Consider the following 13,339-nt stretch of genomic DNA (forward strand, 5'->3'; position numbering starts at 1 on the left):
TGCCTCTGCGGCTGTCTCGGCCTCTGCCTCTGCCTCTGCGGCTGTCTCGGCCTCTGCCGCTGCCTCTGCGGCTGTCTCGGCCTCTGCCGCTGCCTCTGCGGCTGTCTCGGCCTCTGCCGCTGCCGCTGCCTCTGCGGCTGTCTCGGCCTCTGCGGCTGTCTCGGCCTCTGCCTCTGCGGCTGTCTCGGCCTCTGCCTCTGCGGCTGTCTCGGCCTCTGCCTCTGCGGCTGTCTCGGCCTCTGCCTCTGCGGCTGTCTCGGCCTCTGCCTCTGCGGCTGTCTCGGCCTCTGCCTCTGCGGCTGTCACGGCCTCTGCCTCTGCGGCTGTCTCGGCCTCTGCCTCTGCGGCTGTCTCGGCCTCTGCCTCTGCGGCTGTCTCGGCCTCTGCCTCTGCGGCTGTCTCGGCCTCTGCCTCTGCGGCTGTCTCGGCCTCTGCCTCTGCGGCTGTCTCGGCCTCTGCGGCTGTCTCGGCCTCTGCGGCTGTCTCGGCCTCTGCGGCTGTCTCGGCCTCGGCGGCTGTCTCGGCCTCTGCGGCCGCCTCTGCCTCTGCGGCCGTCTCTGCCTCTGCGGCCGCCTCTGCCTCTGCGGCCGCCTCTGCCTCTGCGGCCGCCTCTGCCTCTGCCTCTGCGGCCGTCTCTGCCTCTGCGGCCGTCTCTGCCTCTGCGGCCGTCTCTGCCTCTGCGGCCGTCTCTGCCTCTGCCTCTGCCTCTGGCTCTGCGGCCGTCTCTGCCTCTGCGGCCGTCTCTGCCTCTGCGGCCGTCTCTGCCTCTGCGGCCGTCTCTGCCTCTGCGGCCGTCTCTGCCTCTGCGGCCGTCTCTGCCTCTGCGGCCGTCTCTGCCTCTGCGGCAGTCTCTGGCTCTGCGGCCGTCTCTGCCTCTGCGGCCGTCTCTGCCTCTGCGGCCGTCTCTGCCTCTGCGGCCGTCTCTGCGGCTGCCTCTGCGGCCGTCTCTGCCTCTGCGGCTGTCTCTGCCTCTGCGGCTGCCTCTGCGGCCGTCTCTGCCTCTGCGGCCGTCTCTGCCTCTGCGGCCGTCTCTGCCTCTGCGACCGCCTCTGCCTCTGCCGCTGTCTCTGCCTCTGCCTCTGCCGCTGTCTCTGCCTCTGCCTCTGCCTCTGCGGTTGCGGCTGTCTCTGCCTCTGCGGCTGTCTCTGTCTCTGCCTCTGCGGCTGCCTCTGCCTCTGCGGCTGTCTCGGCCTCTGCCTCTGCGGCTGTCTCTGCCTCTGCCTCTGCGGCTGTCTCTGCCTCTGCCTCTGCGGCTGTCTCTGCCTCTGCCTCTGCGGCTGTCTCTGCCTCTGCCTCTGCGGCTGTCTCTGCCACTGCCTCTGCGGCTGTCTCTGCCTCTGCCTCTGCGGCTGTCTCTGCCTCTGCCTCTGCCTCTGCCTCTGCCGCTGCCTCTGCCGCTGCCTCTGCCTCTGCCTCTGCCTCTGCCTCTGCCTCTGCGGCTGTCTCTGCCTCTGCCTCTGCGGCTGTCTCTGCCTCTGCCTCTGCCTCTGCCTCTGCGGCTGTCTGTGCCTCTGCGGCTGTCTGTGCCTCTGCGGCTGTCTGTGCCTCTGCCTCTACGGCTGTCTGTGCCTCTGCCTCTGCCTGTGCCTCTGCGGCTCGCTCTGCCTCTGCGGATGTCTCTGTCTCTGCAGCTGTCTCTGCGGCTGTCTCTGCGGCTGTCTCTGCGGCTGTCTCTGCGGCTGTCTCTGCGGCTGTCTCTGCCTCTGCGGCTGTCTCTGCCTCTGCCTCTGCGGCTGTCTCTGCCTCTTCCTCTGCGGCTGTCTCTGCCTCTTCCTCTGCGGCTGTCTCTGCATCTGCGGCTGTCTCTGCCTCCGCGGCTGTCTCTGCCTCCGCGGCTGTCTCTGCCTCTGCGGCTGTCTCGGCCTCTGCGGCTGTCTCGGCCTCTGCCTCTGCGGCTGTCTCGGCCTCTGCCTCTGCGGCTGTCTCGGCCTCTGCCTCTGCGGCTGTCTCGGCCTCTGCCTCTGCGGCTGTCTCGGCCTCTGCCTCTGCGGCTGTCTCGGCCTCTGCCTCTGCGGCTGTCTCGGCCTCTGCCTCTGCGGCTGTCTCGGCCTCTGCCTCAGCGGCTGTCTCGGCCTCTGCCTCAGCGGCTGTCTCGGCCTCTGCCTCTGCGGCTGTCTCGGCCTCTGCCTCTGCGGCTGTCTCGGCCTCTGCCTCTGCGGCTGTCTCTGCCTCTGCCTCTGCCTCTGCGGCTGTCTCTGCCACTGCCTCTGCGGCTGTCTCTGTCTCTGCCTCTGCGGCTGTCTCTGCCTCCGCCTCTGCGGCTGTCTCTGCCTCGGCGGCTGTCTCTGCCTCTGCCTCTGCGGCTGTCTGTGCCTCTGCCTCTGCGGCTGTCTGTGCCTCTGCCTCTGCGGCTGTCTGTGCCTCTGGGACTCGCTCTGCCTCTGCGGCTCGCTCTGCCTCTGCGGCTCGCTCTGCCTCTGCGGCTCGCTCTGCCTCTGCGGCTCGCTCTGCCTCTGCGGCTCGCTCTGCCTCTGCGGCTGTCTCTGCCGCTGCCTCTGCCTCTGCGGCTGTCTCTGCCTCTGCGGCTGTCTCTGCCTCTGCGGCTGTCTCTGCCTCTGCGGCTGTCTCTGCCTCTGCGGCTGTCTCTGCCTCTGCGGCTGTCTCTGCCTCTGCGGCTGTCTCTGCCTCTGCGGCTGCGGCTGTCTCTGCCTCTGCGGCTGCGGCTGTCTCTGCCTCTGCGGCTGTCTCTGCCTCTGCCTCTGCGGCTGTCTCTGCCTCGGCGGCTGTCTCTGCATCCGCGGCTGTCTCTGCCTCTGCCTCTGCCTCTGCCTCTGCCTCTGCCTCTGCCTCTGTGGCTGCGGCTGCAGCTGCCTTTGCCTCTGCCTCTGCCCCTGCCCCTGCCACTAACACTGCGGCTGCTGACTCTGTGGTGGTCAGAAGTCCAAGGTACTGTCCGTATAACTCGGAGATAGAATTGTGAGGAGGAAAAGAAACAATTTCTCGAGTGTTGAAAGTTCCCAAAGCACAATGAGCTCCATCATTAGGAAATGGAAACAATATGGAACTACCCAGACTCTTCCTAGGGCTGACCTGCCCACCAAACTGTGCAACCGGGTAAGAAAGACCTTCATCAGCGAGGTGACAATGACCACTCTGACAGAACTACAGAGTTACTTAGCTGACGTGGGAGAACCTGCTGGAATTACAGCAGTCTCCGCAGCACTTCACAAATATAGGCTTTATGGGAGAGTGGTCAGACAGCAGCCACTCGTGAGAAAAAGATACGACAGCATGCCTGGAATTTGCACAAAGGCACGTGAAAGACAAAGCATGAGGCAAAATATTCTGTGATCTGATGAACCGATCAAAGCTCATCACCCATCTAACACCATCCCTACCGTGAAGCATGGTGGTGGCAGCATCATGCTATGGGGATGCTTTTCAGCGGCAGGGACTGGAAGACTTGTAAGAATAGTGGAAACAATAAATGGAGCGAAATACAGGCAAATCCTTGAGGAGAACCTGCTTGAGAGTACAAAAGACCTTAGACTGTGGCAAAGATGTACGTTCCAACAGAACAATGACCCCAAGCATACAGACAAAGCAACACTGGAATGGTTTCAGAACAAGAACGTGAAAGTCCTTGAGTGGCCCAGCCAAAGCCCAGATTTGAATCCCATTGAGAATCTGTGGAAAGTCTTGAAGCTTGCTGTTCACCGATGCTCCCCATCCAACTTGACAGAGCTTGAGCAAATCTGCAAAGAAGAATGGGAGAAACTCCCCAAATCCAGATGTGCAAAACTGATACAGACATACCCAAGAAAACTCGAAGCTGTAATCGCTGCCAACGGTGCTTCTACGAAGTATTGACTTAGGGGGTTGAATACTTGTGTAAATTAGATATTTCTGTATTTCATATTTAATCATTTTGCAAAAAATTTCGAAAAATAAATTCCACTTTGACATTATGGTGTATTATATGCTGATCAGTGACAAAAAAAAAAATCACAATTTCATTCATTTCAAATTCAGGCTGTAACAACAAAATGTGAAAAAAGTCAATGGGTGTGAATACTTTCTGAAGATAGTGTATGCGTTCTACCGAGTGTCGTTCTAGTTTATTCGTTTTGTTCATGTTGAGCTCTAAGTTGTTGTCTGAGCACCACGCACAAGAATTTTGACCTGCTGGCGATAATTACCTTCCTCACTGTTGATGAGTCTCGCAAAGGTTGCGTCACATGCAAACCTTACAATCAGGCAATTTTCAAGAGATGGCACACAATCATTGGTAAAAAGACAATACTATTAAGGGTTTACTACACATATGTGAGAAGTACCAGTATTCACAATGCGATTGGACTTGAAAATTGAGATCCTCCTCTCACGACTTCAGATTGAAAAAAATCAAAAATCCATTTGTACAAATAACTATTCAAGACCAAGAGCAAGCAATTTCATATGCTATTTTAACGGTAAAATAGTATTAAAAGCAGAACGAAAATCAATTTAAAAGTGTAGCATACAGTCACGTGAAAAAGTAAGTACACCCCATGTAAAGTTTTGACTTTTTCAACATATGTCAACATACAGCTATTTGATCTTCATTTCAACAATATTGATAGATAAAGGTGATATAATATAACAAATATCATGAAACATTTACATTTTGTAGTCCATTGTATAATTTAAATAAACATAAATGCAAATTTCGCACATGGAAAAAGTAAGTACACCCTTGGCTCTAATAGGTGGTATTGCCCCCTTTGGCAGAAACAACCTCAAGTAGGCGTTTCTTATAACTGTCTACCAGTCTCTGACATCGACTGGGAGAAATTTTTGCCCACTCCTCCATGCAGAATTCTTTCAGCTGTGCGGTTTGAGGGGTTTCTTGCATGCACAGCTCATTTCAAAGCCCCCCACAACATCTCGATGGGATTTAGATCCGGCTTTGACTTGGCCATTCCAGAACCTTCCATTTCTTTCTTTTCAGCCATTCCTTGGTGGATTTACTGGTATGTTTCGGGTCATTGTCATGTTGCAAGGTCTACCTTAGGTTGAGCTTCAACACTCCGACAGATGGCCTCACATTATCCTCAAGCACACTCTGGTACAATGAAGAATTCATTGTGGATTATATGATGGTGAGCTGCCCAGGCCCTGATGCAGCAAAGCTGCCCCAAACCATATTTCCACCACCATGCTTTGCAGTTAGTATCAGGTTCTTGTGGTCAAATGCTGTCTTTGGTTTTCACCAAACATGTCTTCTGGTACTGTGCCCAAATAGCTCTACCTTTGACTCATCTGTCCAGAGCACATTGTTCCAGAAGTGCTGGTCTTTGCCTCGGTGTTCATTGGCAAATTTCAGTCTTGCCCTGATGTTCTTTCTGGACAGCAAAGGTCTCCTCCTGGCACACCTCCCATGTAGATCAAATTTGTGCAGCCTCTTTATAATGGTAGACTCATGCACTTTGACATCAACAGTGGCAAGAGCTACCTGAAGGTCCCATGATGACATTCTGGGGCTCTTGGAGACTTCTTTCAGCATCTTGCGGTCTGCTCTCGGGCTGAACTTGCTGGGGGCGGCCTGGCCTGAACAAGTTGGCAGTTGTTTGGAATCTTCTCCACTTGTAGATGATCTTCCGGACAGTCGAATGATTGATTTCAAATTGTTTGGAGACTTTGGAGATCGTTTTAAATCCCTTTCTAGACTCGTATGCATCCATAACCTTCTTTCTGAAGGCCTCAGAGAGCTCTTCTGATCGAGGCATGGTGACGCCGCACACTTCAACAACAAAGAGCAAACCAAACTAAATGTCTGAGGTTTAAATAAGACAGGTTCCTCCAAGATCCTCTCTAACGATGTTCTAATCATTTGCACCTGAGCTAGTGCACCTGATTCTAATTTTAGGTATTTGAAGTAGTGATAAATGTAGGGGTGGACTTACTTTTTCTGCAAGAGAAATTTGCATTTATGTTTATTTAAGTTATACAATGGACTACCAAATGTAAATGTTTCATGATATTTGTTATATTATATCACCTTTATCTGTCAATATTGTTGAAATGAAGATCAAATAGCTGTATGTTGAAATATGTTGAAAAAGTCAAAACTTTACATGGGGTGTACTTACTTTTTCACGTGACTGTAGGTGGAGCAAGGTTTATCAAGATGTTATAAAACATGATGGAGAGTGAGGGAAACCACATCATCGACAGAACGATTCACACGGTAAGCGAAGTGAAAAGAGTCTAACGATACAGGAAGAACAGAATTTAAATAACTGAGCACAAGAAGTTCAAATGTCTTCATAATACTTGATGTAAGTGCCACCGGCCTGTAGTCATTCAGGCAACTAACTAGACATCACTTTGCAACAGGTACGATTGATTTCTTTAAAATTTGTGGCTTTTAAGTCTTTTAAATTGATTTGACAAACACAAAGAGACCAATTCAATAGGAAAGTTAGAATACCAGACAATACGTCAGCACACAGCCTGAGCAATTGTGAGGTGATGTCGTTAGGTCGAGGGGTTTTTCTCATGTACAACCTTGAAAGCATATGCCTTGTGTATCAGATACGGTGATCGTAAAAGGAGGACGATCGACATCACAACTTGTCTTGCGTGAAGAGCTCTGGTGATCAAAACGACTGTGGAACTGGTTCAATTGGTTGGCCAAAGTGGTATCATCTGACAGAACAGGTTTGGACTTTGGTTTGTAGGGAGATATCTACTGGATTGCTTTAAACACTTCTTTTGAATTACTGGTCAACAAATTAACCTCCAGCTTCTGCTTGTTTCGCCACTTGAACAGCTTTGTGGAAATCGTGCTTGGCTTTCTTGAAAGCACTTGCGTTGTTGCTCCTGAATGCCTCATTCCTTGCTCCAGGTTTGTTCCTCAGGGTGCTGCCAAACCATGGCTCTTCATTTGTATATGTGATCACTTCCTCAGTCAGAATGCACATATCCTCACAGAACTTTAAATAATCGAGGACAACCCCTGAACACCTATCAATGTTAACGTCCTCATCTTCCTGGAATACATTCCAATCAGTGCAGGCAAAACATTCACGCAGTCGTCCAATGGAGGAAGTTGAAAGGCGAGAAAGGCCAAGCCCTGTCCTGCCGACGTTGTGCCCCTTCCATTTGGCCATGTTATTCCCCCCCCCCCCCCCCCCCACAACCTCACCCCACCCCCAACTGCCCCTTCACAGCATGCTGGGACTATTGCCTGCTGTACCAGGTGTTTGCTGCACAAGCTACTTATTGGGTTTGGCTTGACAAATCTGCTGTCTTGTGACTCGTTCCCCCAAAAAGTGGGTAAGGAGGCGTAACTGCTCAGAAGTTTTTGAAAATGGGGCCTCAGACCATAATGGATTGGCCAAAGCTTCAAAGGTCATGACAACACGCGCTTGCTTGTCCCTTATGCACTTAACTTGATTTCTCTCCATTTACTCTCCCATCCCTCATGCTGATTTACCTGACTAAGCAGTTGCCCTTGGAAGATGGTGTTGACAACCTGCAGTACGTGCCTGAGCAGGGTACGGTGAGACAGAGGCATGAGCATTGGTGAACCACCCCAACCGCCAGCAGCCTCAAGCTCTCTCTGCACACGATCTAACAGTTCGCAAAGAAACTCTTGTGCATCCTGCTGCCCATAACCCTGCACAATGAGTACAGCACAAAGCAGTAGCAAATCACAAACACTGTGTCTGGGGTATCCAAATAGATAATTCTTAAATGCACTTAATCAGAAAGAGTCATGTGGTTAAACATTAAACTATATGTTCACCAAGAAACTACATTTACCAAAAGTAAAGTTAAACATGCTAAGGTGCAGCACCTTAAAAGACGGGATAAGTTTCCAGACAGAGTGCAGCATGGCGAAGGGGGAGACAAGTGCCCATTTTCCAGACCACATGACTCGGAAAAGTGTGTGCAACTCCCGGCAAAGCGATAAGTGTCCTTGACAGCCAACTGCCGACTGCAGCAGGCGCAAGCTCCGTGCAGTTGGGCTTCCAAACAGGCCCGAACGAGCCAATGAAGGTGGGATTGATGGCAGTGGGGATGGAGGAGGTGGGGCTGGCGTATGGTTCTGGTTTCCAGAGTCAGAACCCATGTCCAGTGCCAAGAAACTTTCACGAAACTTCTGCAGGTGACTAAGAACCTGCGAGGAGGAAACAACAAGTTTGCAAAATTAAAAAAATATATATATGTGTTTCAAAATCCACTAAGGTATAATAAAGTGTAACACAGTTGTCAAGAAGTGAAACTCTTTATTCACATATCAAACCAATGTTTTATAGAAATTTACCTGCCATGATAAGATATAATCAAGACTAAAAGAAAGTGTGTAGCCACTTTTCATAAATATATATATACACACACACACACACACAAAGTCGAGGCTCGTGTGTGTATATATATATATCTCCTCCTGATTTGACAGGAGGAGATACATCGATATTTCGATATATATATATATACACACACTTGGCGGGATTATCTTTTCTCCTGCGCGGCGCGGGAAAGCCCCGAAGCCTTATCTGATCGGACGGCCGCTGCAGGGTTTTATTCCTCGACCCACAAACGAGTAAACGAACACGACACAAAAGTAAAATGCAACAAATAATGAATTTATTTAAATGAACGTGAAGCAATAAAAATGAATGCGAGGTAAAAACGATTTCCTAATTTGAGACGTCTCCACTCAAACAAGGGGAAAACCAAAGTAACAATAAATAATGTTTCTGCCGGCCGGCAATTAGCTCTGGTCTCAACGAGGGGCTTGGCATTCGTCGCCTCCAAACCACCACGCGGGAAACGCACAAACTGGCGCGGAGACACGCTCCTCGAAGTCCCAATGCGAGGTACTTCTTGCGGCCGGTTCTCCTGCAAGTCCCTCTGCCGTTCCGGGGAAGCACAACACAGACCCAGTCCACCACCCATGCAGATTCCCTTCCTTGCGGTGCTGACTGCCCCCGGTATTTTATATTGTTTATGATCTACTATGATCTACAAAGGGTGCTTCTTCAAGTTATTGACTCAAGGGGGTTGAATACTTATGTAAATTAGATATTCCTGTATTTAATTTTTCATTATTTTGTAAAACTTTTGAAAAATAATATTCCACTTTGACATTATGGGGTATTATGTGTAGATCAGTGACAACAAATGTCAATTTAATCAATTTTACATTCAGGCTGTGACAACAAAATGTGACCAAAGTCAAAGGGTGTGAATACTTTCTGTGTATGTCTATACATATACACACACATACAGGTGATGGACAACATATATCAATATAACAATATGCAAAAAGTGCATGGTCAACCAAACTAACCTCCCTCCCCGCTGCCTTCCGCCCTGGCAAGCCGGGGGCCCCGCTCGCTACAGAGCACGATATTTCGATTTTCATGTCGTAGTCGTCGTAGTCAATAAAATAAAATAAAAACACCTTTAGAGGCCATTTTTCCCCGCAAAGCGGGGGTTGGCCTTTTTCGGGGACCGTGGTTGTTGTTGTTTTTGGGTCCCCTTTTTGAAGCAATGTTTTACGGCCGGATGCCCTTCCTGCCGCCAACCCTTTTTGTCGCCTTTTACGACAAGCAGGGAATTACCAGTGAACTGGTACTCAATTAGCCGACCTCCGAAGGATGACAGGCTGAGTCAACCCCCCTGGCGTTAATTCAGCGATCGACCGGGATTCGAACCCAGGATCCTAGGATCCTAAGCTGGCACCCTAGCCGCTAGCCCAACACCAGGCTCGTCGTAGTCAATAATTGACTGAAAACTGCTGCGATGATCTACTATGATCTACATCGTCTGAAAATGTCTGCGGTGATCCACTACAATCTAGACGAAACACCCGCTCCTTAGGAGAGCGGCATGGGAGTGTTTTTTTTCTCCCGGACAAGTTGTACAACTTCCAGGAAATTTGGTTTATCATTTAGCAATAACATCCAGTTTTCAAGTTTGCCGGTGTGCACCCCGGTTTAGAATAGGTACACCATATCCCTGCGTGTCGTAAGAGGTGACTAAAGGGTTGGCGTCAGGAAGGGCAACCGGCCATAAAAACATTGCCTCAAAAAGGGGACCATGATGATTCTCATGTGGCCCACAAGACTAACCCCCTGCTCTAGCAGGGAAAATGGCCTTAAAAAGGGGAAAACATTTTATCCAGTTTTCAAGTTACTCTGTCCTCCAGCAGTTTGCCTTATGAATGTTTTCATGCAGAGATTCTTCTGTCTTCTTTTCTTCCTCCTCTATATAATAATCCACAAAATTGCATGGTTATCTATATAATAATATGCAAAATTATCAAAGCGTCTCGGCCCGTTGATTTTTTCAATGGCAGGTTATACATTAAATATTAGGCATGACAGGTTATTAGTTCATAGAAAAATAACATTCCTGCTACATCTAGTAATAAATCTCCAACACCACAACTTTTATCATGAACAATATGATATCAAAGTGTAGAGCAGCCCTTATTGCCCAGTCATGAAGCACATACTGTTTTATATGTAATGTTTTACATACAACACACAACACAACATGCATTTTAAGGCCATTTTCCCTGCAAGAGCGGGGTTTAGCCTTGCGGTCCCCATGACAATGTTCTCCATTTTGCCCTATTTTCTGCATCTCCCCTTGTTAACCTCCTTGCCCGCATTTCTTCTTTGACCATCTTTAGCCAAGTCTTTCTCGGTCTTCCCCGTCCTCTACTTCCTTCTACATTCATTTCCATCACTCTTCTCAACCAGTCACTTTCATCCTTCCTCAACACATGACCAAACCATCTCAACCTGTTCCTCTTCACAGCATCAATCACAGGCTCTATTCCCATCATCTTTCGCAATTCATCATTTGTCTTCCTCTCTCTCAACGATACTCCGCACATCCACCGAACCATTCGCATTTCCACCCTTTCCAGCCTTCGTGGCTGCTCTACGTTCATTACCCATGTCTCACTCCCATAAATCATAACACTTATCACACATGCAGCATACACCTTTCCCTTCAGCTTCAATGACACTCCCCTCTTCGTCAGCACGCCACTCAGTTCCCGAAACTTCTTCCATGCACATCTCACTCGAGCAACCGTTGCCGAGTCTGATCCACCTTATCCATTCAGCATGTCTCCAAGGTAACAAAATGTTTTCACACCTTCCAGCTTCACGCCATCTCCAAGATCCAACTCAATATTTCCCACATCTGCAGCTCCCTCTGTGCACACCTTACACTTGAATGTAGCTGCCACACTGGTTAATGACCCTCTCAGACCACTACATTTTTGATGAACCCACTCAGCGCACATTGTACATTGAATGGAATCCACTCCGACACCATTCCTGCACACAGCACACGGACACTTCCCAGTTTTTTCCACCTCACCACATGCTTTACCACTTGCCATCACCTTCGTTTTTCCGATATTCACCTTCAGACCTTTTGTCTCCATACATTCCTTCCACTTGTTCATCTTCTCCTTCAGTCCATCCATACTTTCTGCAATCAAAACCAGATCATCTGCATACAACTCCCATGGTAAACTCTCCTTTACGTTCTGAGCCAGCACCTCCATCACAGCTACAAATAGTAGTGGAGTTAGTACCGACCCCTGATGCACTCCCACCTTCACCTCAAACTCACCACTGTTCCCGTCCTTCGTCCTTACAGCTATGCGCGCTCTTTTGTACATTGCCATCACTACTCTGATCAACCATTCCTCCACTCCTAACTTCCTCAATGCCCATATCACTACTTCACGTGGAACCCTATCGAATGCTTTCTCCAGATCAACAAACCCAAGAAACAACTTCTTCCTCTTCTCCATATACTTCTCCTGCAATTGCCTCACAATAAAAAGCACGTCTGTCGTTCCTCTTCCTGGCATAAATCCAAACTGCATTTCGTCAATCTTCACTTTCTTCCTTATCCTCCTCTCCACCACCCTTTCCAATACCTTCATTCCATGCTCCAATAACTTTATCGCTCGATACGAGCCACAGTCCAGAGGGTCACCTTTCCCCTTGTATAGAGGGACGAGGGTACTCAGTTCCCAATCCAATGGAATGCGGCCTTCTTTCACCACCAGATTGCAGATCTCTGTCATTCTCTTCACACCCAAATTTCCCGCTGCCTTCAACATATCTCCCACAACTCCCGTCGGCCCTCCCACTTTTCTACTCTTCATTGCTTTTATCGCTTCCTCAACTTCCTTCTCGGTTACCTTCTCTGCCGTCCTAAAAATGGGTTACTCTCTATGTTGCCATCCCATTCATTCTCTGCATTCAACAGTATTTCCATATATCTCTTCCATCATTCCTTTAATTCCATCTGGGTCCACAACGATTTGTCCCACTTCATCCTTCAAGCAACTCACCCCCCATCACATCACACCTCTTTCGCTATCTGCTTTGCAATCCTGAATACCGCTCTCTGACCCTCTTCCGAATCCAAGCGTTCTCCAAACATTTTCCTCCATGCCTCCTGTGCCTTTGCTACCTCTTTCTTTGCAGCCTTCTTGGCTGCCTTATAACTTTCAAGCTCTGCCTTTTCTGCCCCCGTACCCTTCGCCTTCTGCCACTCCTTGAACTTCTTCCTCTTCTCGTCAATCTTCTTTCCAACTTCATCATCCCACCACCATGTTTCCGAGTGCCTCGGTGGTCCTTTTGTCCATCCACATACCTCAACAATGGCTCCCAACAGACTATCTTTCATTGACATCCAACCACTTTCAAGCTCAACCACATCATCCTCCACCATACTCAGCCTCTCGTTTAATGCCTCCCTCACCGTCACCTCTTTCAACCTCCACACCTTCATTCTCGGTTGGTACTTCACCCGCCGAGCTCTCCTTGCACCTTTCACCCTTATGTCGCAGACAACCAAGTGGTGCTGTGAAACAGCCTCCTCCCCCAGGATCACCTTTGTGTCCCGGAGGTGCCCCCTATCTCGCCTACGCACCAGCAGGTAGTCAACGGTTGTCGTCGACCCACCTGACGTGTATGTAACAAGCTTATTATCCTCTTTCTGGAACTGAGTATTACAAATCAACAAATCAGCTCCATCAGCAAACTCCAAAATCCTTTCACCTTCTCCATTTCTCACACCATATCCGTAACCCCCATGAATTCCCTCAAAACCGTCCATACTCCTTCCCACATGTCCATTTAGGTCTCCTCCGACCATAACAACTTCCTCATCTTTCACGTTTTCCATCAGCTTCTCTATAGCACACCAGAACTTGTCCTTCTCTTCATCGCTCCGACCAACCTGTGGAGCGTATCCCAAGATGATGTTCACCAAGAGCTTTCCAATCATCATTTTCACCATCATCAACCTTTCACTCACTCTAGTCACATTCACCACACTGTCTACAAACTCCTCAGAAAAC

General features: G+C 49.4%; 1 protein-coding gene across 2 annotated transcripts in view; it reads right to left on the reverse strand.

Moving 5' to 3' along the window:
- USP49 (ubiquitin specific peptidase 49) overlaps positions 1-13,339 on the reverse strand; it is a 78,366-nt gene that overhangs the window by 28,311 nt on the left and 36,716 nt on the right. The window contains exons 7-8 of one of the 2 annotated variants that reach the window (XM_068133391.2): positions 7,784-8,107; positions 7,421-7,603 (exon numbers count right to left, since the gene is read on the reverse strand). In XM_068133391.2, the coding sequence (XP_067989492.2) occupies positions 7,421-7,603; positions 7,784-8,107 (507 nt within the window). The remainder of the gene's footprint in view (positions 1-7,420; positions 7,604-7,783; positions 8,108-13,339) is intronic. The other variant, XM_068133393.2, reaches the window with a different exon arrangement.

Source organism: Myxine glutinosa, chromosome 12 (genome assembly GCF_964187855.1).
Source record: "Myxine glutinosa chromosome 12, kmMyxGlut1.1, whole genome shotgun sequence".
Lineage (NCBI taxonomy): Eukaryota > Metazoa > Chordata > Myxini > Myxiniformes > Myxinidae > Myxine > Myxine glutinosa.